The following is a 27,221-nucleotide window of genomic DNA, read 5'->3' on the forward strand; positions in this document are numbered from 1 at the left end:
GAGTCACTGGTAGAAAGACAAAAATGGCCATTAACTCTTTTCATTGCCAATCCAGCAAAAATGGATCCTTAACATCTATATCCATCATTGGCAGTGAATGTTCTTCCACAAAATGGCAGCTTTATAACGATTGCAAGTAATGCATTTTTATCCTTCAATATATATTCAGTGGCATACACTGAAAAGTTGAATCAACGCATTGATTGCCAACCCAGCAAAAATGAATCCTCAACGTCTATAGCTGTCATTGGCACTGAATGAGTTAACACAGTTATACTTTAAATCATCCTTCATGGCTCGTTGAAAAATAAAAAGTTCGAGCATTGTATTAATTGTACATCTTTGGCAAACAAAGGTATTACAACACTTTTTTTTTTATGATTTTACGTTAATTATAAGTTTTTACCCAGGTAAATATCTGTTAGAAGCTTTGCAGAACGTTTTATGACTAAAATGTCATTTACCGCAATTAGTGTTACCCACGTATCTATAATTTTTCCCGTTTGTCTTGTTTGAGGCTCCGTAGCAATGGAAGTACAAAAAACAAAAAAAGGCAAAGAGAGCATCCTACCCAATGTAACTTCGGTCTGCATTGGCATGGAGAGCGCCGGGTGTTTGACCTCGCAGCTGAAGAGCGCGTCGTTATCCAGCTGCGGGTTGAGGGTCCAGGTGAGGCGCGCCTGCACCACCACCGAGCCGTCACTCTGCGGGATGTGCGTGTGGCTGAAGTAGTACAGGGGGTCGGTGCTGTGGACCCAGCGGGGGAACTCCCGGCTCACCACCGTCTCGGGTATGACCTCGGTGGCGGGGCTGGGCTCCGAGGCCTGCAGGCCCTGCGTGTGGACGCGCTGCGGCCGATCCGTGTACAAACGCGCCGACCTGCTCTCGGGGTCCAGCAGGGAGAGGGAGCGCTGCAGTTTGGTCTCGTCCAGGTCTCGGCTTATGAGCGGCCTGGCTCCCCGGAACCCTGCCGAGCCGCCGCCCTGGTCGGCGGCTGAAGGCTGAATGTATGAGATCACCTCGATCAGCTCACCGTCCCGCTTGAAGTACACCTGAAAAACACCGTTTTACATTTAGAGCTGTGTGAACTATACCAAAAAACAAAGTTAATCAACCCTCCTGTAATGCTTGATTGCAAGGAACAGCAATAATGTCCCTGGGTCAATTTGACCCGGTGAGTATTTTGGCATCCAAAAGTGTCTGGGATGTGTGTAACCCAAATCTAATACTTTGTATTAACCAGTGTCTTATGTTCGTTTTTCAGGAAGAACAATACTGTCTCCGGGTCAATATGATGCAGAGGTGAGTTCAGTTATTCAAAAGTGTCAAAAGCACATCTATGTGTGTGCGTGTGTAAGTGCGTGTGCGTGTTTATGTGTGTGTGAGAGAAGAGCCTCACACAAAGTAACAAAGGCAACACTTACTTCAAACCCATAAATTAAGGTTGTTTATCTGGAATGGTGTTAACATCTTGGGTCAATATGACGCAGAAGTGATTTCAGTTAATAATAAGTGTCAAAAACACATCTATGTATGTGCGCGTGTCGGTGCATGTGCGTGTTTATGTGTGCGTGAGAGAAGAGCCTGACCCAAAGTAACAAAGGCAACACTTAATTCAAACCCATGTGTTAAGTTTGTTTATCTGGAATGGTGTTAACATCTTGGGTCAATATGACGCAGAGGTGAGTTCAGTTATCCAAAAGTGTCAAAAACACATCTCTTTGTGTGTAAGTGTAAAGATTCACTCACAAAGTAACAAAGGCAACACTTAGTTCATACCCATGTGTTACGTTTATTTCTCTGGAGTAGTAATGCCGTTTTGGGTCAATATGACCCGGAGGTGTGCTTAATTAGGCAAAAGAGTCAAAACCTCTTTTTTTTTGTGGAAACCCACTCACAAAGTAACAAAGGCAAGACTTCAGTTTATACACATGTGTTAAGTTTATTTCTCTAAAATAGTGATAACATCCTGGGTCAATATGACCCGAAGGTGAGTTTAATAATCCAAAAAGAGTCAAGGTTTTTTTTTTTTCTTGTGTGTGCAAACCCACTCACAAAGTAATAAAGACAATACTTAATTTATACCCATGTGCTATGTTTATTTCTCTAGAAAAGCATTAACATCCGGAGTATTAACTCCGATCCGTGATTAACTAAAAGTTTCACAGTTTTGTGTTTAAATCTGCTGACTAAGAAATCTTGAAATCAAATTTTGTGACTCCTTGAAAATCATCATGAAACTTTGACACCACACTATCAGAAAACTTGGTAATTTAGCCACACCCACTCTTCGTATACATCATTAACTAAAGTTCGTCAAAGTACACCATAAAACAAGATGGCCGATTCCTTGTTTAAGGGAGTGGATCCTTGAGACTTGCGAGTATGTTTTGTTGTTGGGGCGAATTTTTTTCTAACTGCCCATGGCACACTAAGGTATGAGTTTTGTGTGTAAGTGTATGAAAATGCAGCAATATGTTTTCACCAGGAGTTTTAGCAAAAAATGGTGCTATTTATCTAGTTGAGGCCCTCAGAAATGTGATTCATTTGTAAGGATGATAATAATATATGCAACAATTCCAAGAGGACTATTGCGCCGCTTGGTGCTCAAGCCTTAATTGCAATTTGGACTATTGGCTGAGGAAGGGATGCCAGTAGCTCGAAACAAAACAACACTTGTTTGGAGCTTCTGGCCAGCAGACAAAACATACGCTGAGAATTCATCAAAATGCTAAACTGTGTGATGGGAAATACAGCATGTCTCATTTGGGACCGAAGGGGAGATAATACTGTCGAGGATAGTCGTTGTTCACTTGGATTCGAGCAAAGTAGGTTCATGTCTAAATGTGAATTGGATCCTCCCTTCGAAGCCCACGAAGAGTGAAAATCCACATATAATTGAAACCCATTGAAATGCATTGGAAGGAAAATATGCCATTTTATTCATTACGATATTTCAAATTAATCAGACGTTGAATCGTTGATCTGTATGATTTTCTGCCAAAAATCGCCTTCTGCATCAGCATGAATAAATCCATTTCAGTCCGGCCCTAATATATGCAACCATATTTAAGTTAACTGAGTCTCAAAAAGGGCTTATTTTCTGAAATAAAACTGGATCAGCCTAAAATAATCCATTTCGATTGGGCCCTAGTTAATTTACAACTCAAGCGGATGGGACATTCCTCTGAGGTCCAGGACTAGTCTGGCCCCTTTTGATATATTACTTCGCTTCTCACGCATCCATACCTATAATATTATTTATTTTCTATAGCCGCTTATCCTCACAAGGGTCGCAGGCTCACTGGCGCCTATCTCAGCTGGCTTCGGGCAGTTGGAAGGGATCACCCTGAACTGGTTGCCAGCCAATTGCAGGACACATAGCGACGAACAAACATTCACACGCCCAATCAGACCTAAGGACAATTTAGCACGTCCAATTCACGTGCCATGCATGTTTTTGGAATGTGAGAGGAAGCTGGAGTGCGCCGGAGAGAACCCGCGCGGGCTTGGGGAAAACATGCAAACGCCACACAGGAAGGCCGGACCCAGGTGGAATTGAACAGGGTCGCTATTCACGGTGCCACCGAGCCGCCCCTTATATCATGTAATGATAAATTTCGTTTTCAGTCACTCTATGCACTTATGAACTGTTTTAAAACATAGTCAAACAGAGAGCCACGATAAAGTTCTGGAGTGCAGATCAATTGCACATAGTCTATTATAATAACACAGTATGTGCATAGAATGCTTTAGAAACAAGTCATGTTAATACTATCATTCACACATACACTGATGGAGAAATAATAACGGGGTTGCTGGTATCCATGGAAACGCAGCCACCAACAATGAACATGCTCCGTCGAGCGAGCGAGCGCCTTTGAGACGGTGCACGTGCCACTCGGCTCGTAAACTAATGATGCCGCTTTTGTTGCAGCAGACAAGACCTCCGTGACAAGATGACAAAAAAAAAGAACAGATAGTGTTGTCTAAAAATACATCGCGTGAACAGGATCAACATCGGCAGGCTCGAGGTGCTGCGAATGTACGTATAGATCCGGATGTTTGTAATGCTAAACTGAACGACGCTTGCGAGAATTGTAGCGCTGCCGAAAGGGAGGCACGAGCTGTCACAGTAAAAAAGACTAATTTCCCGCAAAGTGAGTTTGGATTGCATTCCGGGGACCACGCACTCTTCCCCCCTATGTGAATGTAAACATATCGTCTGCAACGATTCCTTAAAGGCCTAGCGGTACTCGTATTTGTTTGCACTTGTTGGTTTCACACTCGAGAAAGTGACCCTTAAGGTGTCAAGTGCTGCTCCTGTACGGTAAATTCATGCACGCCGGACGCAGCACATTAAAACTTTCTTTAAGTTCAAGTAAAAGTACTTACTCGTCGATTCCTGTCCTGCAATTGTAATGGAAGTGTGTTTTACCAACTAATTTGATATTCTGTTATCATTTTGAAATTTGTTTCAAAATTGGGTGTATGGATGAAAATCAAACAAAATTATGTTTTTGCTCGGTTAAAGAACAATTATTAATATAGAAAACAACTCTAACACATTTTCGTTTTAAATGATTTAAAAAGTGTATATACATCAATTTAGATTGAATCGCAGCAGACAATTTTCTCCTCCACAAAAGCACGAGAGACCAGGACAAGGCCGAGACTTTTGGAGGTTGAGACCGAGACAAGACATGTTGAGAGCGAGATGTTACTGTGAAGGAAATTATATATTAGTTTGTTATCATTATGTGTTTATTTCTGTTTTAGAAGAGCGTGCATTGCAATCCATCTTTGCATTCTATCATCCTGCCCCAGTCCTTAGATAAAGCTGTTGACGCAGGAAAGTGTGAACTGAAACCTTGGCCCAGCTGTTGGCGGCGCCCGACTAGCTCTTTTTGTTATGTCTTGTATTGCGTAATGCTTAGCTGAATGAATCAAAAGCAGGCGGGGACAGCTGGGCTCCAACAGCTCTGAGGCAAACACGAGAGTGGAAACCGAGTCTTCCCTTGCCGGCAAGAAAAGTCAGTCTTGGTTGGTCTGAGTTACTATTTTTCAGCCTAGGCTGGGCTTGTCTAAGTCTTCTTTCATAGATTTCTCTGACAGCATCAGGACCGGAACAAGACTGAAGCTTGTGGAGGTTGAAACTGAGACATTATCAAGACTAGACTGAGATCAGGACAAGACCAAGACTTTTGGAGGTCTATAACAAGACATGACCAAGACTTGTGGTGGTCGAGACTGAGACAATTATCAAGACTCGTGAGGGACCAAGACTTTTGGAAGGTCGAGACCCAGACAAGAACAAGACCATGACCAAAACCAAGACATTATCGAGACAAGAGAATGTCGAGACTGGAACAAGGTAAAGACTTTTTTGTTGATTCACTTATACAAATTATGCATGGCCTCCGATGTGTAGTAGTAGTGGTAGTTGTAGCAGTAGTCTCGATTGGTTTTGATAAACAACTCTGAGTCTGCCCTGTCCGAGACCAAGACAAGACTGAGTAAAAATGCTTTTGATTCCGAGACAAGACCAAAAGCCTTCAAAAGTGTTCTTGAGAACACTACGAAAGACTATCGAAGATCTGCTCTCAGTTCCAAGAGCGGTGCTGTTACAGGTTCAACTTGTATCTCAATCCACCTGAGTATACCCCTTTTTATATTCCAGACATAATGAGACAGCATCTCGACATTGTCTGCAATTTCTCAGACTTTATTAAGCCCATGGTCCTGCAGCGCCGGGCTGTCTTCCTGGAGCAGTTGCGGCCTCTCCGAGGGACGTCTCTAACTGAATTCCTTCGGATGCCTAATGAAATTACGCGTGTTGAAAGTGCTCGGCTTCATCCGTCCTCTTGACAAATTTTGCAAAGCATCATTTGCAGTCGGCTGCAGTTGTTTATTTTGACGCATAACCGCACAACTCCGTAAGGTTTTCGTGCTCGATCAATATATTGTTACACTGTTTGTTTTGATATTTTGTGTCATCCAAATAGAGTATTTGATGTGCGAATTTAGTTTATCACTGGAGTGGTTTGGAAGATAATAAAAATGTTTCATTTTTTGACCAATTTCAACCATTCCAACTTTAAACTGTTCAGCTTTTCTCCTAATTTTGATGTTTTAACCTGTGTGTAGCATTTGACCATTTTGGAGTCATTTCGGGCAAGGGATGGCACACTCCTTCTCGTGTAATAAGTAGTGGTCGTGCATTGTTGAAATTTAACGTCATCCACATTTGGGTGAAATTTCAGCTCCCAAGTGTCCTTTTTCAATGTTCTCTCTTTAATGGAAAATTACTTTGATATAAAGATCAAAGTATTGAACAAAATACCACACAAGGGTTAAAAAAAACAAAAGAAAAGAAAGACTGTCACTCATCTATTATGTAACTTTCAAAATAGGTTAACGTATTTTTGGACTAACTTGACCATACCGGTGAAAAAAATATATTGGGGGTTGAATTTGTTGACTCATATAGTCATATATAAAATAAAGAACAGGCAAAAGTTTTATGGCGGCAGCGTGCAGTTGTGTTATCTGTGGAGGTTACCATTGTTACTCAAAACATTGCCAGTACTGTCCATGAAAAGGTCATTTCCATTGGGAAATAGGAGCAAATTGAGCAGAATGTGTTCCAGCTTTTCTTTCATTTTTCCACAACATTTCTCAAAGCTGTCCCTAAATACACTTTCTTGCTTGTCGATGGAAGGGAATAGGAGGATTGACAGCTTTGAACTGGAGGTGAGAGACGGTTTTCTGGTGTTGTTGTTGCCCCTGCAGCCCCCCTCCCCCTTTTTTTCCTATTGAAATGGAGGAGATCATACCCAGATGAAAATACTGCTTGTGCAGATAAAAATAGACAAACATCACAATGAGAGTGTGTTAAATGCACTCCATGTGCATTAAATTATGTTTTGGGAATTGGGATGCTACGTTTGTTTCTGTCATTGATTTTCTTTGCCATCAGTTTAGTATGAATCACAGCAGAGGTATTCCGCATCAAGAGTGCATTATTGCATTTGTGTCACATGTGGTGCTCCCCTTGATGGTGAAGCACAAAGTTCAAGTCAGAGCGCTCAGACTTTTAAAAAGGATCATTCAAAATATAGGTACCCTCATACTGACTTTTGTCAAACCAAGATTCCTCGGTTCAGTTTTTTTCGTGATTGGAAAATGAAGCCTCATGAAATAATTTGAGTTGTTAATTACAAAAAAAAAATACATTGCATTGGGTTTGATTTATATGCAGAGCAGGACTCAACAAAGGAGAGGAGCGAAAAAAAAATCAAAAGTGCTTCATGCGGCTTCATTTTCCCGTCACTAGCATGCACTGGAGCCACACAAACACCCCTTGATAACAAGAATTAAACCTCATTGCAGAGTAGTAGATGTAATGTAGCATTTTTTCATTTAAGAGCAAATTGTCAGTCATCACAGTGAATGCGACCTGGTCATCCCATTTACCGCCATCTACTGGTTAGTCTTTGTCAGTGAAATATGTTTTCTTATTAAACTTTATGACAGATGACTGTTGGGTAGCAGTACCTTGGATGATAGGAGTGTCCGTTTTTATGATTAATGTTGAAAGTTATTCATTCATTTAGTACCAGCCAAACACTTTTAGAAAACAAAAACAATTTAGAAAACAAAAAGTATTGCTGATTGAATATCTGGACTCTTAAAAAACATATAAATATGTCTTTGACATTGAATGAGTTAGTTTGTTTCGGATGAAAACCAAAAACCTGGTAAGAAGTTTGATGACAGATTTTTAAAGTCGTGCAGACCAAAGAAAACGGCTTCTGAATATGCCTCTTGGAAACATAGTAATTTCATTCATTTTGAAAAAAAAAAAAAAAGAGTAACTTGAGAAGTAGGCAATCTAACAGACGGTTTGCGGGATGGCCTTAATGTTCCTGAGAAAATGAGGCAGCGGCACCATACTGTGTTTTTTAAATATTGACATCAGTCCAAGTCCATCTAATGACCTGCATGCTTTCTGTTTAGTCCTCTGAGCTGTTAAAATTAGCTTTTTTTTTTCCCAAACATGCAGCTCAGTTTGACGGGCATTGATAACAACAAGCAAAGTGTCTTCAAATGAGAGCACAAACACTGATTAATTTTCCTCAAGTGATTACGAAGCTGCCAGACGATGTCACTCGCTGTGATATGTGTCAAAAAAAAATAAACATTACATTTCCCGCAGTGGAACAGGCACGTCGCCGTGCCCCTCGTGTGATTTCCCGACATTCGGCGGGCAATTTGTCACGAGGAAAAACAAAAAGAAGGGCTGCAAACAACCAGACGTGTCTCATTAGTTCGCCGCTGAAAATAGAAAATTGTAGATAACAACGTAGCGCACTTCCCTACCTGCCGCGGTGGGAGGCTGGATTGGATACTTTGCTTTTATACGAATAGCATCCACGCTAGCAGCCTAAAGTCTGAAAATAAAAGCCAGTTTGAACCTAGGATTGTGTAAATGGCACACAGATAGAACATCGAACTTTTGTCTGACATTATAAAGGCAAAGACAGGTCAGTTACTGTATGTCAAATGATTATTCACGCTTTTGGTCAAATATCAAAGCTCTGCAATGTGTATTCAGTTTCAGAAGACATTGAATGTGGTGCAAGATAATTGCTGTAAACATGAAAAGATTCACTCTGGAGCAGTGGTTTTTAAACTTTTATATATATATATATATATATATATATATATATATATATATATATATATATATATATATATATATATATATATATATATGTATTTCTACCAAGAACCATTAGTTTTAGTGCTGAAAATTTGTGTTACAAGTGGCAAGATGAGCATCACAATAAATCAAAAAAGGTGACTGCCGTACTTTTTTGAGTATTATGATTTTTTTTTCAATTTTCTCCACACATCTGTGAAATAAGTGAAATGGACTCAGCAGTACTTTGCTGTTAAATGTAATAGTAACGTATGTAAGAATTAATGGTACCATTTGTGTCGGGTTCAGGCAATGTACAACATTTAATAAACGAGACAAAAGGAAGGAAGACAATACATTTTAGACTCATTTTGCTCTCGAGGAGAATGGACAGAGATGTGTTCGCAAATTACAGATCTCCTACATCTCCTCCCGCTCTGGGAACACATCTTGTCGAGCCCTCTCTATTTATTGAATGGTCGCCCTAGTTACAAAATGTCGCCGCCTTAAAGGGTTTTGGGGAAGCACACAAAGCGGCAACATGACAATCATCATGCGATAGCTGTGTGTGTGTGTGTGTGTGTATCTGTTATACTATCAGTTATCAGTACATACAGTGGCTCTCTTCTCCTCCAAGAAGACAACGTCCATCCACAGATTGTTCAGTCCTGTCGTCAGGTCACGGTGTCTCTGTTCATTCATTCCACGGACAACTTTGTCTATCATGATTCAAACAAGGTTATACTGCTGAATAATGCTTTGCAATACAATAAGCGTATTATTATTATTATTCTAACAATCTGGCCACTGGAGATTCTGTATTTTGTTCCATTGAACAAGAGCAGCGAGGGCATCTATAGCCATCGAATCCGACCGCGGGCTGATATTAAGAAAGTGTGAGGTATGTCTCTGGGAATGATATTTCTCTCGCTGTTATTGAAACGTCCCATCCAGGAGGTGGCTGAGTATATCGCCTGCCAGGCAGCTGCGCTGTCCATCATGTTTATTGTCACCGTTATCAACATCCACTATCGTCGCGTTCCGCTGCAGCATGCAAGTGCTATCAGTAGCTCACGCGACAACGCGGCATGTGAAACATGTTCAGCCGTTTCTACTTGTATGGAACAGTCAGTTGATATTAAGCCCTCAAATGTGTCGCTGTCAGGGAATGATGGTGGCGACGCCGGGAGTTTTCTCCTCTCTATACACCTGCGGCAGCCACAGTTCCAATGGAATTTTTCTGCAGTCTGGGTTGGTGCGATGCCTTGCATGATAATTATTTTACTGCGGAAGGCATGCTTCTCCGAGGGGTTGGTGGCCACATTAAGTCAGACTTTCCAGCCTAATCAAATTTACTCTCACCCATATACTGTATATACGTATACCATATTTTACATGCCATAGGGCACAGATAAAAATATAAAAATCAACAGTGCACTCTACAATCATTGTGCCTTGTTTGTTCGCTGAGACACAAAATGCTATTGCGTGACCTGGGTAAGTCCTACACTTGACGTGCACATATATATATATATATATATATATATATATATATATATATATATATATATATATATATATATATATATATATATATATATATATATATCACCATTTTCTAGAGCTGCTCTTAATCACAGGGGTGCACCCTGGACTGGTTGCCAGCCTATTACAGGGCACATTGAGACCCAATCACATCTAAGGACAATTCAATGTGTCAAATAGACCTGCCAAGAGGGTTCGGCATAATACAATTTCTCTAATTTTCTAATTTTACATTTCTCTAATTACATGGATTTGGCCTGGACTCGGACTTGAACTCAAACCTTCATGACGCTGACTTGAGTTTTGCTCAGAGATTCTTGACCCAACGTAGCCTTTATGACTGGACAAATGTGGACTTAACGACATCCCTGAGAAGCAGCCCTCCAAAAAGAAGCTCAGAGTTTCATTGAGAGAAGAAGCGACAAACAGGCAGCTTGCAACAAGTTCATCAGCTTTCTTTCATCTTATCGAGCATCATTATTGAGCCTCGTTTTCCAATCAGCGCATGCTTCTGCGCTGAGAATGCGCTAATGAGCGGCACCGGGAGGCCATTAGCGCTGACATCATCATCATCATCATCATCATCATCATCATAGCAACACATCTCCAAAAAGAACACAAACGGACTGCTTTGAATTCAAAACAAGCTCTCTCTGGTAATAGCGTAGCAACGAGGGCACATTCAGTGCGCCGAAATAAGTCACGTGACCTGAGTGGCATCATCATGTTTGAAGGCTGCGTTAAGGAGAAATAATAATATGCGATTCTAAACACGACATCGTCAAAAGGATTTAAGGCTTTGCGGGATTAGCGATGTAATGAAAGGTCACCTCGAAATATGGTAGTGTTATAAGCGTGTTAATTAATAGCAAACAAATGTATGTTTTACTTGGTAATAAAATATTTGATTCTTGTCCTTCATAAAACTATTGTAATTTTGATTGTGGATTTGTTTGCCCTGAATTTTGTCGGAAAAGGAAACAACAATCAAATAGCTATCAAAAATATCAATCAGATATTAAAAAGGGAGAGTTTGAACTTTAATTAAAATCAACACATTTGTCTAGCCTGACAAATATAATAAAAATAATTGGATTTTTTTCCACTTGCCTGACTAAAAACAAAGAAAATTGCAAAACAAATAGTGATCTCAACCTGCAATAAAAAAGCTACAGTTAAAAATAACAGCTGCTGAAGAGTAAAGCAGCAATAACTGAACTTTTTACTAACTTGTTCACGCACCTGGTGACATTTTTGATGCAATCTCACCAAAATATCAATGTGTTTTCCAAAAAAAAAATGTTTTTCTAGTTTTCCAAAAATATTTGATAATGACGTGGGCAATTATGGTATACGCCGTCATTCTAATGCAACATAATAAAGTGTAGTTAAAAATGAAGATGTCAATGAAGCTTCACGCTTGTTGACACACACACACAGGCACAAACTCTTCTAGCTTTTTATTTTCTCCTGCGAGAACAGAGCGAGTCCTTCACACACAGGTGTTCTCACTTATGCTGGTTGATGAATCCTCTTCTTGCTATTCAATGTGTGTGTGTGTGTTTGTGTGTTACATCGACTGAAGCGAACAACATGTTTGGCTGATTAGCTTTTTGACAAAAACACTAGATAAAGGTGGATGACTTTTGCAAAGTTGCAGTGCGCACTCTTCATTATCCGCCCAACTCATGCGTGGGCGTGCACACACACTTAAAAGTACGCTGAATGCACAATTGCTTGGAAACGCAGAAAACGGTGACGTGCTGTTATTTCTATGGCACGTTTGAGGCTCCTTGTTCAATTAGCAGAAACAACAGTAAATGCTCTGCTTGGATTTACAAAAGCTTAAAAAAAAAAAATATATATATATATATATATATATATATATATATATATATATATATATTCTAATTAACACGGTTTTGCTTTGGCAATCAAAATTAAAAGCTTGAACAAATGTTCTAATTCACTGAGAGGAAGCCTTGATGTAGCAGTTGCTTGTTTTATTGAATTTTATGCCATGTTTTTAAACAATAAATAGAAAATAAACAGACAACATAAAAAAATAAAAATCATTGTTTTTGTTTGCAGCCCTAAAAGAGAATTAAATGTAGTTACGTTAAAAAAAAAAGTGAAAGGTAAATGAGGTAAACAAAATAAAATAAAAAATCCCACTTCTAATGGTGGCTGCCAATCAAAATATTTTTTTTTAAAAGTGTTGCGGGCCATGTCAACATGTAATTTTAGTATATGCTGTAAAGTTTGGATTGAATTTAAAGGAATTGATTTTTCAACACCAATGGTGGAGCGACACCGCTAGACAAGCAACAACGTTCACAGGCATAGATTGGATATCCTAAGAGGAAAAAAGAAAAATACACATAAACTACCATGATTGCAGATTATCTTAAACATAATGTAAATACTTTCATTTTCTACCATCAAAAACCTTTGCCAGCTCGGCCAATAATTTTTGAAAAGCGCTTGAACATTCTGATTTGCTTTTATTTTGAAAAGTCCACCACAGCATGCCAACCCTCCATGCAAATCAACGGCGGCCGCCTTTCAAGGCTCGCCGCTTCCCCAGCGGGCGGGCACCCGAGACGGAAATCACACTCACCTTGCGCGGGCCTCTCGCCGGGCTGGTAATTGCTGGAGATGCCAGCGCCACTGCATTAGTATGCGCGTGTGTGGACACTGATTAATGACTCGGTAGGGGCGGGGTATTTGCGGGGTTCTCCAGGGGTGCCCTCGCTCTCGAGGACCAACTTGGCACGTTTCTACATCTTACCCGGTACGCTTAAGCAATCATGTAGCAGGATGATGATGATGATATCCAATTAGATTTACGAGATGATCAATTTTGCGTCCCTGCCATAATATTATACGGTATGTCTGGTTTTACAAGGTGATTTTGTTTCATTTTATTCAGTGGTGCTAAATCACTGGTGGATTATTTTACATAGCAACAGCATTAAAGCCCCAGTCACGAATGACTGGATGCTTCATTCGTCCTTAAGTTTCCAGCCGGGTCCATGATCTTCACTTTTAAAACATTTGATACCACTTTTTTTGGAGACTGATAACAGTACGAGTAGTCAACTCATAAATAGTCACCGATACCAAGTACCGATACCACTAGTTCTTCTGATACACAACCGACCCTGCTCCCTTCAAAACAACATAAACATATTTAAATATAGATCGGCAGTATTGATTTCTGATACAGCATTTTCCTTAAAATGTCATCAAATTAATGACAATATTAAATTCGTTTTACTTATCATTTCTAGTTTGTGATCATAAACAGTTGTAGAGTGACCGTTTAGTAGGAAACGCAATCATCTTCAAATAAGGTCAAGTATTGGCCCGATAGCGATTATTGTTGTTGGTACTCGCGCATCTGGATTAAATAGACAAAACAAAATAAATCAACAAAAATGTGAAAAGATTGAACAGAATCAAAAGAAACTTAAAACAAATTTCAAAGTGCGAGAGAATATCTCCAAATTTTATGCAAAAATGTCAAACTATTGAATGAAGAATGCATGTTGAAAAAGTATTAGGGCAAATGTACAAAAAGTACTCTTAAAAAAAGGAAAAATTAAAAAAATAGCAAAAATAATCCACTTGAAACCCAACACAACACTTTAACAAAACACAAAAAAACAGTAACAGATTTACTTGTTAAACATTTCAAGGAACGCTCTACCGATTCTAATATATCATTTTATTTGCAATTTCATGAAACTAATGGCAATTTTTCATTCTTCAATTATTCCAATTTGAAAGCGGAAGATTCGAGCATCGGCTGCTTTCGAGTGTACCGATACCTCAATAACCCGTGAGATACCAAAACCTGCACATCCAGAGCAAATAGAAAAAAAATAAGAACAGAAAAAAGAAAAAGTTAAAAATTTATAAAGTTAACCAGAAACCCCACCTTAAACCCCAAACCCCAACTCACCGAGGGTGCGGGTTTTCCTCCCTTGGCGGTGCAGACCAGCGTGAAGTTCTGGGCTTGGTATCGACTGAACGGCGCCGGCGTGTTCTCGGCCACCACCGAGATGTTGTTCGGAGGAGCTGAGAGCAAAAAAACATCAAATCAAACCTTCATTCTAAACTCAAAACCCGGCTGGACCCATTCAATTTAAAACAGCATCACTGTGCATGACCTCGGGTCTCTTTTGATCATTCGACATCCTGTTTTTTTTAACCGGACACGATATTTGGGATGACGTGACTCGGGGTCGGGATTTCCAGCCAAAAGCGTCTGGCACGGCCCCGCGGGATAACGAGAAATTCAGCGCAGTGGCTTTAATGTGTAAATCCATTAGGCGCTCTTAAAGAGACATGTCCCGGCAATGAATTGATTCAAAGCGAGATGGGGATTTTGCCGCCGGGCCGCATGCGCACCCCTTAATTGCTTATTGATGGCATTCATATGCTTGTAAATTAACCTTCGGATACTCCGTTAGCTTCCTGACAACCTGGCGCGAATGAGAGGGGTGCTCATCCACCCAACAAAATATACTGACCGGAAATAGAGGCGCAACACTGGCTTGACAACCGTACCTTTGATTCAAAATACTAATCCAGACTGGATTTAATTTATAATTCAAATGAATTGAAAACTTCACCCAAAGTTTTGCTTATTCTGTACAGAATGCTTAAGCACACTATGAGATATACTTGTATTTGGAAACAATGTCTCAGCCAATTTTTCAATACTGTACCTCCTGTGAAATATTTTTAAGAGAGATTCTGATTATTTCAACTTTGGAACTACATTTGCAGCTGTACCTCTTGTCGTGTTTTATTTAGCAATTTCAAACTCCAGGATGAGACGGAGCACTTGCCGAGCAATGAGTTGTAGAATCCTTTTAGCAATTCCAATTCATTTGCTCTTAATTCGAAACGGAGAACATACTTTTCCTGTCGGACTATCAAAAAGGCATTACATTTATTTTACTATCTGCTGAACCATTTTTAAAATCTCACAAAACCCGTCAAGTGACCTCACGTACCACTAGTGGTTCCCATACCTCAATGAAAAGCCCTCACATACCCACAGGGATATCCATACCCACTTTGAGAATGGCTGATGGAGAGGAAATATATTTTTCATGAAGAATTTTATGTCAAAGGTTCCATATATATGTATATATATATATATATATATATATATATATATATATATATATATATATATATATATATATATATATATATATATATATATATATATATATATATATATATATATATATATATATATATATATATATATATATATATATATATATATATATATATATGCAGGGCTTGTGCATAGAGCAATAATTCTCCTGGATTGGCAAAGAAACAAAAGTTTAACATTAACCGTTAACGGCAGTGAATGGGTTAACACTTTCAATACAAATCAATCTTTGATGTGTATAGCCGTCAGTGGCAGTGAATGAGTTGATATGAATAGTAACTAAAAAGTGGCAAATCACAACCTCAGTCAACTGGATAATTGTCTCTAATTCCCTGACAAGTATCTTTTCCAGAGATCCTTTAGAATCAGTGCTCCTGATTCGATGTGGCGTAAACTGCCGGGATAAAAAATAGATCACGATACGCTCTTGTTTTACGCCACGTGAGGCCGAGGACTGCCGGCAGAAAAAAAAAAAGAATCCTGGACGTAGATTCTAGAAAGAATTAAGCCTCGTGTCTGAGTATCTCCTTCAGTCCGTTCGCACCCGGGCCCAAAAGCAACAAAAGTGCTTGAGCAGCGTGTGCAAAGCAACACCAGAACTTCTCAGGGGAAGGAAATTTTCAAAAGGCGGGAAACTTTTGGGAAAAAATAAAGTCAATGCGGAGCTTTCTTTAAAGACATGAGAATGAAGCGCCGATTTGAAAATTCCAACTCGGTCGTCTCGCCTTATGTAATGAAAGCGGCTCGCTCGGGTTCCGCGCGGCACCGAGGCAGAAACATCTCGGCGGGAATCCCGATTGCGTAGGATTCTGCTATTTCGCCCGGAATTATTAATCACATTGACGCGCATCAGGTGAGCACTTGCGCCGCCGCCTGTGGATGTGCCATTCATTTGTCCCCGCCGCTGGTTTCAAGACGGAATTTATTCAAATCTCTGTGAAAACGCCACAAAAATACAGCACGACTTTCTTTTTGTACTTCAGGGTACAGCTGATAAAACTTTCAATTGTCAAGAACATTATCCTCACTCAACTCTTTATACTTTGATTTTTTTTTCAATCTCAAAATCATAATGTAAAAGCCTGAACCTTGGCTTGAAACAGCATGCTAAAACTGTACCTGTTTTGAATCCCTAATTCAGTTTTGAAAACCTAAACAGAAATTTTAACACAGGGTTGAAATCTAACGTGAAACTCCTACCTGGCTTCAACTGAAATCCTAAAATGGGTTTGAAACCCTAATCTCGTTTTAAATCTCAAATTTGAAGATTAAACATAGTCGAAAACCCTCGTTCAAAAGCCCCATTTGAAACCCTAACTCTGGTTTTAGTAACTGAAATTCTAAAACTGACTTCAAACCCTTATTTGAATCCTCAACGCAGGTTAAAAAACCCAATTTAAAATTCTAATCCTGTCTTGAATCCTACATTTAAAGAAAGTCTAACTATAGTCCAAAATCCAACATTGAACCTTTAAAAGATGTTTTAAAGCCCAATCTGAAACCCTAACACTGGTTGGAAAACCCTAACCTGGAATGCTAACACTGCCTTCAGGCACTACTTTGAAACATTGACCCACTTTTAAAAGACCAACTTGAAACTTTAATACTGCCTTACATACCAAAGTTGAACAATGTCCAACCTTAGCCGAAAACCCTACTATGAATCTTGAACCCAGGTTTGAAAGCCCAATTTGGAACCCAAACTCTGTTTTGAAAACGCTAAATGGTAATGCGATTGGAATCCCTAATGTGGAAAAAAAAACACAACAAATCAAACCCTGATACTAACTGTAAAGCTGAATTTGAAGCCCTAATTTTATCTTGAAACCCAAACTTGAGATCTTTAGCATGGTTGAAAACAGTTAAAAGAGCGAAAGGAGGAAGCAAATGCATCTACAAAATTATCCAGCATCCCCATGCTGACCTTGAAAGTCAGGATTGGGCATTTTTGTTTCAACATTTGTGCTCCACCAACAGTACCGGAAAACCTAAGGACAGTAGTTTTTTTTAAACGATAATTTCTGAGTAAACATGAATCATGTGTTGCCTTGGACACTAGCACACAGGATTTTCTTTTTCAGTAGCAAAATTTGACGGTACAAGGACTCAAGATCAAGTTCAACTGCTCCACTATTGCAAGGTTATTTATGCCATTCAAGTTGTATTACAGCATAGAAACAAAAAAAACCCATAAATTATTAAAAATGTATTATTAAAAAATTGTTGGTACTATTCACTGTCTCCTTAACAGTGTTAAAAATGGCATCAAGTTAACTCTATTAGTAATTACCTACACCGTGTTAAATGTTCTGAATGCAGCCCTATCCGTTACATTGTCGACCACAATAAAGTCTCAAGTAAGCATGCCTGAAAGCAATTCTAATTAATTGTAAATAATTGAATGCTTTGGTGTTTAATAAAATAGAGTAATCATTTTATTTAGTCATCAATTGGCTAAAGTAATTGATTTCTTTAGGTCAGGTTGTCCAAACCTTTTCCTCTGAGCGCCAAATAGAGAACATTAGAATGACGCTAGGGCCATATTATTATTATTTTACTTTAGCTTATTAAATAGTAGAAACTGTAGTAGAATCTGTAGAAACAGATCAATGGCAGGCCACAAATTGCTCCCCGGCCGTAGTTTGGACACCCGTGTTTAAGTTAAAGGTAATTTAGTATTGAAGTACTAAAGTAAGCTTAAGTAATTGAATACAAAAATACAAAAGTGGTAGAAGTATTTAATTTGATAGATTTGAATGACTTTGCTTTGAATGAAATTTTGGATTCTTCCTTATATCCCATCCATTTTTTTAAAACTAATTATTTGACAGCCGTTTGTTCTTGTTTTTTCTATTTTCTACGTTGAAATGATATCACAAAATGCTTGGAGAGTAATTTGCGATATAGTTCCAGGTAAATTAATGGCACATTTTGGATTCTGTCAGATTTTAACTGTTTGCTTTTCATGCGTGTGAGGCGCTAGACGCATGCACCCTCTGCTGCCTTCCTTTTGCTGAGCGACAAGCCCCTTGCATCCATCACGATCCCTTCCCTCGTTTACCCCGACATCAATCGGCGTGAAAAGAGAAGGGAGGGGGCACGGGGTGGGGAAGGACGTGGCAAATGGGATTGGCGAATGCGCAGAACAAGAGAACATTTATTGCTCCCGCGAGAGCGCTTCCTCTGGCCTCATAATTAAGGGATTTAAAGCTCCAGAGACAGCTGGACTCACCAGGAAACACTCCCAACATCCCCTCGTACGAAAACCCTTGCCTCCAGTCCGCGTCTCTGGGGTTTCATTCAAAGTGTTTGTTTTGATAACACGGATTTCACAAAGCTGGAAGAAAATGTGATTCGGCGCAATTTAGCCACACTCCATGAGGCAAATAGTAATAGCATATTTTGTACAGTCAACCCCTATTGATGCTCTCCCTGCTGGTTTAAAGATTTCCTTGAATGGACATAAACATCTCAGCGCGACCGTATTCTCTCTTTTTTTAAGACATAGCGGTAGTTTTATGTTGTCCCTCTGGGAATGAAATGACACGGACCGGTAAGATAAGTTGCAGGGTGTCGTCATTCCACAGAGATGTTAGAGTCAGGAGACGTGCTCACTAGAAGGAGATCTTGCGAGATTAGGAGGCAACTAAATTTCCCGTCCCAGCATGACATCTTTTTTTCTTTTGGCTGTTTTTGTCAATGGAATACACTGCTTGTTACTGCACTTAAAATAAAACACATCTCTAATTATAGTATGACCAGTACTTAAAAATTAATGTGACCTTTCTGATTAATTCCACAAATGCTTGTATTTTGACACAAAGGCTTTAAATTTAAAGTTGTTCCCGGAAAGCATCCCACTACACCCACTACAACGGCTGACTATGTGTCACAACGTTGTCCGGAATTCGCATCAATTTAGAATGTTAAAAAATGACTTACCTTAACTCGCCAATTATAAGACGCGCTTTTTTTTCCAAAACATGAAGGCCAAAAGTGTGGGTTAGGGTTAGGGCTAGGGTTAGGTAACCCTAACCTTAACCCTAACCCACGTCCTATAAACGGTAATTTAAAGATTCGAATCTTTCTTATTCTGTAACATTCGAGGAAGGTCACAATCACCACTCACATAAGCTGAGTTTAGACATAAATATATTTTACATCAGGTCGTATTCTTACAAACAATAATTACTCTAATTGGCCTCACTAGAGGGCGGAAGTCAGTTGGCTGTTAGCAGCAAATGCGAGTTGCAGCTAACAGCAGCTGGTGTTAGCGGAGGGTTGTTATTTTCCTGCAACTTTATTTCCAATAAAAGAAGCGAGCAGACAGAACCAATGTGCAAGTACATCCCTGTTAACTGAGGAACATGACAGTAGCTTTCAAGTAGAAAGTTTTTCTTGTATTAGAGCAGATTGCCAACTGTGAGGCTGCTACAAGGTTTGGGCTAACAATCTCGCACGTCGACCTAAAGCGAAACCTGTAGTAGAACAAACAGGATAACGAGCTGATAAGATCAGCTTTAATGTTTACACTCTCCATAAGGCACACTCAGCTGCTCTGTGAAGGGGCCGGTTCTCTCTCATTTTCTCCCAACAACATACAAAGAACTTACAAAGGGGAGATTTATTCTGTTTTGCTAGTTTTCACATTGTGGAAAATACCAGAATTTGACCGTATAAACAAGTGTTCCTTTTATTTGAAGAAAATAATAGTAAATTATTGGCAGAATCTCAAAAAAACAAAAAAAAGAACATGAAAATACGTCCCTAGCATTGATTGAGTTAAACATTTTTTGCATATTATCAATTTTGCAAAAATCTGTCTGGTTTTCATGGACTCAATCATGTGAGACATCAAGTGCCTGTCACCTGTCACGCGACAAGAAAAAGGACCTCAAGTGCCATCAGCGTCTTCAGTCACACTCGACACACAAAAGCCAATTTGTCCTCCATTGTGCTTCAAAGGTACAATAATCAAAGGGTGGCGGGGAATTGGAAACTTTGGAAATACTTTCCTCTGGCAAATGCGAATTGCATACACAAAGGCACAAATAAGAGGTCGAGTGTTACGAGTGGAAACAGAAATATCCATTACTGCACATTAAGCAATCAGAAATTCAAATTGGCAAGTTAATTGACTCTTTCACCTAATCCATTCAAAGTTAATTGCTTCAGTCTTGAGCCTTTCGTATGATGATGGCGCCAATCCTCATAGGCCGGAGGATGTGAGGCGATTTCAGACAGGCGGCCGCAGTCCTCTTACATTAGGCTGCTCCCTGACGGCCCGCGACATGCTAATTAGGAGCTCAACCGAGGAACGCTCAGGCTGCGGTTGGGCTCCAAATCCCGTTAATCTGAGCAAAACATAAAATCACATCCGAGAGGCTTTTGTTGCGCATTTTGGGAAGCCAGAGCCACGGTGGCATCTGAACGCCGGAAGCCCGAAATACAATAGGAGTCAAAAGGACCTGAATCCAAATCGCTCCAGCTCCATAAGATAATCGTCTCCCTCTGGTCAAAGCCTTAAATAGCAATGGAAGGGGCCACCAACCACATACCAAAAAATCTTCAGTAATCTCTCTGTGTTTACATGTAAAGACAACGTGAGTCAATGTGTAGGATTTCCGTCATTTCATCGATTAAGCCCCTATTCCACTGAGGGGCGGATGTTGTTGAGTGTCGGGGAGGGTGGTGGCTCGTTTGATCTCGTCGGGTTCGTTTGGGGCCGCCGGCGTCCGTCAGGCGGTCACCGGACGTTTTGCCTGTACTGCTAGGAAGTTTTGAACGTCATCCAATTTTCTTTCTGGTGATCGACCACTACCCTTGCCAACATCAGGCGCTCTGTGGGATCGGGTCTTATCAAAACGTGGACATTTTACACATTTTTGCTGCTATTTCATTCATCATTCATTGGCACGCTGAACCGTTATTAGCTGTAATTGTGTTTGCCTATCCTTCATTTTATTTCACCCACACTTTGTCATCACTTTTTCATGACAGGAGAAGGGCGCTTTACAAATTTTTGCTGATCCAAACATCGTTCACCAGAAAAATGGGGCTCGGGCAGTCGGGGACCGCCGGTGAGTGATGAATACGGCGATAGACGAAAACCAACTTTCTGTCAAGGCTTGGTTCGGCTTTGTTTAAAGTTCCTTGTCATTTCTCCAAAAAACGGAGCGGTTGTTGGATGCCAGGGTTCACCTGTACTGCTGTTTTGAACAAGTTCAAAATTTCCTTTTGCCACGGCGTCAACCCCTTTTAAACTTTGCCCTGCCCTGCACCCTATAAACATTTGGGTTAAAACATAACCCGATTGTGGATGGTAATAAAAAGGACCAGCACAATATTTGGCTCAGTTTGACCAAACGTTTGGGGTCGTTTTGCGCAAAACAGCCAGTAAATAATCGGTTACGTATAAGAAAAACGCAAAAACTGAGTAAACCCAAAAATTGGGTCATAATGACTCACATATTGGCTGGGAATGTTTACCCTAATTATTTTTAGAGTGTAACATACTGATATTGTCAAGGTTTATCTGCATCACGTAATCATACTTAGCAATTACTACTTTCCTATTTGCATGAATTTGACAACATCTTGTGAGGCAGAAATGTAACTGGAAATTTACATGCAATTAAGTTGAATTACTGAATAGTGAATAGGTACATAAGCATCAATGTTTTATTATGTTTATAATGCCAAAAGCCAAGGTAGATAAGCATCAATGTCTTATTATTTTTATTATATGAATGTCAAAAGCCAAGGGAACTTCCCCACTTCAATTTATCCAATTATATTTATTCATGAACATTCTTTTCATATAACACATTTTTATTTGTCATTCCAAAGATCCCTCACATCATTCCACACACTTGCATTTAACTTGTTGCTATCAGCATTCACACACCATTTCTTCTTCTTTTTGTCGATTACACATCTTATAATTGAATTATTGTATTGTGTTAAATATGAACTGCTATGCAATCTGTTGTATGGGCATCTTAATACGTATCCATTTCATTAGCATTCGCAATACACCCAAACTGCTTTCTTTGCCAGCATTATTATTCCCCGTCGCTGCCAACTCCGAAACCACATCGACTCTTGGGTCGACAGGCGTGGAAATCCAACGGGCTTATAAGCGAGGCGCCCGTGTGCTTGGGATTTATCTCTTGAAGAAATGTGCCCGTGTGTTCATGTGTGTGAGCATATGGTGTCACTGAGGCGTCACTGAGCGACGGCAGCTGCCTCGCCTCCCTCAAGTGGACGTCATATTAGGACACTTGCAGCACCTGCGAGCACCCATGTCGTGCGCTAGGCTGCAAATACTGCTGGTTTGTATGGAAATGAGGGCACATTATATACTGACGTGCTGATGAGAGGAGAGGCGTCCAATTGTTGTCTGCTTCTTGTCGTTTAGCATTATACCGTACGTCCATGTATGATTGAGACCAATTTTTCAAAACAAGAGCTTAGCTTTTTTTTTTTTTTTTACCAAAAATGTGACTCAAATCTTGGAGTGAAATGAGTCTTTGAGTATTTCAAGTACATTGGTTCAAAATACGGTTCAAGCTAACTGCAGCAGCAAGTGTTTATGCTATGAATGACAGTAACGCAGTGACAAGGCCAACTTCAAAATATTCCTTAGCTTCACAATTATGGACAGTAATGCCTTGGAACATTTTTATTTTCAAGTAGAACCCTGTGTCGTGGTGTGGCATAACGGCTGTCGTAACTGATGTTAACAAGACTGTGCTATTCTGAAATCAAATTCAGTTGACGCAAATTAAAAGACTTAATTAAGCTGACATTGTTTGACAGTGATTAGGAAAAGATTCAACATTCCCAGCTAGCGCCGCTAGTCGCACTAGATGCTAACGGAGACATCGGTTAGCAACACTAAACGATTAGATTACTTTTCAGGGGGATTTAATTGACATCAGTCACTAAATCGTATTATTGTATAGTGTTACCAATGTTAGAATCCGTTCCATAGTTCCATAAATTGACACCTTGAAAAGATGTACACAATTGCTTTACTGGTGGATTGTCTCCTGCTAAAACAAAAAAAAACTTGCCGAAAAGCCGCACTGCAACCTTTTTGCAACGAGGACAAGGGAGACAGACGCCAGCCAGGCTGAACAGTTTGAAGCCTGCGACCGGACAAAAAACAAAAAAATATTTATTTATTTGTCTGCCTCCATGTGAGCAGATGGGACTCACCCTGTACACTGCCCGGCATTAATTATGCTGTGGCTGGCACCCTCATCCCTTAAGTCCATTTGTTTTTGCCCAAGGACATGGGGTTTAGGGTTAGCAATCTGTTCCTGTTTGGCCTGTTTACCTTTGCTCTTCTCCAAAACACACTCAAACCCTTCCAATCCTCCCTCGCCGCTGCCACCTACTTGGCAGCCAAGTCCATGTACAGTACAGATTTTAGGGTCCAATACGGCCTGGGGGCGACTGACAAATGTCTAAATAAGCACATCAGCGAGGCTTGGCTGCACATGTGACATGTTGATTGTGGTCAGGTTTTAACGACCCAGAATTTTCAGGCTGAGGTGAGGGAAAAATCCCGTAGCCCGCGCCAATACGCCTGCGCGGGGAGAATCCACATCAAACGCCATCGGCTGGGCAAATATCGATAAAATATACACAGCGTCCAGGGATGTGGGAGAATTCGTATTTCAAGCTGACGTGAAAAGTTTTTGGATGGGAAAGTTACGACAGAAAAAATTGTGACCACCAATGTTGGGCGTGTTACTTCAAAACTGCACTGGATTATTTATGACTTATTTCTGTCATTTCAGTGTTATTAGTTAGATTTAAATATTACTGTATTTGAAATGTACTGCATTATACTACTATTGCATTACAGTGATCCCCCCTACTTCGCGGTTAATGGGGGCTGTCAACCCCCCGCGAAGTCTGAAACCCGCGAAGTAGGGTATCAGTTCCTAGATTTCTATGTACACCCCAATAAAGCCGCAGTAACCATAAACAATCCTTTTTTTTGTATGTTTTGCCTATTTTATTTTCTTTCTCCTATTATTTAACATTACATTATCCTTATTAACATTATTGTATATCCATTAAATAACTAATATTACTTAGTTTGTTGAGAATTTGTTCTCAGGACTGGTTATCTGCACCAAGACTCCAGTGAAAGAGTACGCAAGTCATCACGTTAAACTTCACATTTATTTTGGCTCATGTGTGGTGTATCATGTAGTATCTGTTGAATAATAAATCAACAACAATCTTAAAGTCAGTAAACTAACATACAAACACTTAATCTATGAATTTACTGTATTTTTAGCCATTGGCGGGTTAGCAACAACTAACAACAACTACTAACTATAAAGTGCAACCTCTACACAAACGAACACATAAACGGAATAAACACTCATCGCTTACTAAACATAGGCAGTAGCGTGGATTATCAATGATAATAAACTATAAATATGAGCTTACGTTGTCATTCACTATGTCACCGTAACGAGCCGAAAGACGCAGAGAACTTAAAACAGGAAATGGAAATGCAACGCGACCCGACAAATTAAAAGCATGCATTTCAAAATAAGATAATAAATGTCACATACTCTAACGCTTGAAGAATTCTTAACATAGTTATTAACTAAAAATACTTCGTTATTTGATTAATACAGTACTGTATACTGTACTTTTTTGCTTTTTTAAATTTTTGTACATTTTTGCACATTTTTTAAATAATTTTTTATTTTGAAATATTTTTTATTTTTCCTGGAAAAAAACATGAAGTACGCGATATCTGAGACCGCGAAGTAGGAGGGATCACTGTACTTTTATAGTACCCTCACCACCATAACTGGAAATATGGATTTGCCATTCTAAATTTACGCTCATTAAACATCCAGTAAAAGATGACTTAAGCCTAAAACCAGTAAAAATCAGTCAGTCTTTTTATTTTGTATTTCAATCTCTTTATAACTCAGCTTCACAGCTTCATGCATTGTTTATGCTGTAGGCAAAAACGGTGCATTTCACAATTTTAATGTTAATATTCAAATACAGGATAAACTGGCTTGGTTAGAGACACATGCAGAACAATAAAATCTTGGTTATTTTTAATCGCACTATCAATTAAGCTTTTTCCTCATTTTGAATGAAGGAATATAAATTAGATTTTTTTTTTATTCAATACTTTGATTAATTGAGAGAATAATTAACATTTTCATTTACCAAAATAATTGTTAGTTGCAGTCCTAATATGGATGCTTATCTCATGCAATTAAGTCCAGTAGATCTTCGATTGTGAGTCATTCTTTTTTCTCTGTATCCACATCAGGTTGTCTTTTTCTTTCTTTTTTTTCCTGGAAGCTAAACTTTTAAGGTCATTCCAGGCGGCACAGGTGGGATTTAAGAACCGACAAATAGGAAATTCTCTACATGCGCGCACACTACTCGCATGTCATGAATCTTACATTCCTTATTTCGGCTTGTTGGGAAACATGACAAGTGTCAAGGTGCCGCAGTGTCCGTGCACGTCAACGAAACGCACGCTGCAAAAATACATTCAAGGATAAAAGGCAGGAATAGAAGTTTATAAAGTGTCTTGGAACTTCAAGGGTTCCACTAGTATTTAATTGGACAGCGGTGATATTTTCATTCTAATGGAATTCAGGTCCATGTTGCAATACTGGAATTGCATTTGTTGTGGTATCTTTAGGACAGGGGCGGTGCTACATGGTGGCCAAAATCAAACTGTCAATCTCTGGCCACGCCCACACCATACCTGCAATTTTTCTGCCATTTTTATATACATTAAGTATTGTTACAGTCCTTGATGCCCCAATTTAAATTGTTGTTAAACAATAAGTATCTTATGATTCATGAAAGAATTATTGTAGATGGTATGATAAAGATTGATGGCCATGTGCATTTATTTGTGAATCATCTGCTGGAAAATTGCGTGCATTTGCAAAGGAATCTATAAGTTGCTTCATGTTCCACCTAAATCGCTCTCAATTTGAAGAGAAAAATGTACTGTTCCTTCTATGGAATTTAAAAAAAACAAAAAAAACAATTTGATATGCTGAGACTTGCAGAAAATTTATTAACATTTTATGTACCCCCATGTTTTGGTGAGTGACTGTATGAATGAAAAAAAATCTCATATCAAGTAAGGACACATCAAGTAGGGTCGCATTACATTAAAGTTTGCTGAATACCAAAGTCTATTTATTGCAACTTGTATATTATTGAAATGAAAAATGAATTAAAAATACAAAAATATATAATAATGTAGAGTTTGAAGCTATATTCTATTATTTCCTTTCAAAGAGAAAGACTTGGTGCAGCTGCATTTTCCAAGCATTCATTTCCAACATTTACCTGGCAAATATTGGAACAAACTTTCCAGCTCAAAAGGATTTTCAACACTGCGGCAATTTCCTCTTGATCCAAACTCTCACTCCCGTTTAGTCGCAAGTGCCAGATGACTCTTTTGTTGAGCTTTTTTTGTTTGTTCGACGGCTTTTTGTGATTACGCAACGCACTTAAAGATAAATACGGGCTATTTACAGTTCATTATCGTAGTGGGAGGTTTGATGAGATGGATTTATCCAGAAGATGAACGTATGAGACATCATTTTGCATAATTCATATCAAGATGTACCTGGATAAGTAGGTGTTATTTTGCATTTTGACGTTTTCTGAAAGAAAGGCGTGGTAAGTGAGCCCATATTACGACGATAAGTAAAGACTGCCGTGTTATTTGATGTAAATGTTTTT

General features: G+C 39.4%; 1 protein-coding gene across 1 annotated transcript in view; it reads right to left on the reverse strand.

Moving 5' to 3' along the window:
• Positions 1–27,221, reverse strand: part of igsf21a (immunoglobin superfamily, member 21a) — a 171,276-nt gene that overhangs the window by 20,752 nt on the left and 123,303 nt on the right. Inside the window, exons 5-6 of the mRNA XM_088424582.1 lie at positions 14,217–14,332; positions 572–1,052 (exon numbers count right to left, since the gene is read on the reverse strand). Coding sequence (XP_088280708.1) covers positions 572–1,052; positions 14,217–14,332 — 597 coding nt within the window. The remainder of the gene's footprint in view (positions 1–571; positions 1,053–14,216; positions 14,333–27,221) is intronic.

The sequence above is a fragment of the Hippichthys cyanospilos genome, chromosome 9 (assembly GCF_059441005.1).
Source record: "Hippichthys cyanospilos isolate Australia breed blue-spotted pipefish chromosome 9, RoL_Hcya_1.0, whole genome shotgun sequence".
In the NCBI taxonomy this organism is placed as follows: domain Eukaryota; kingdom Metazoa; phylum Chordata; class Actinopteri; order Syngnathiformes; family Syngnathidae; genus Hippichthys; species Hippichthys cyanospilos.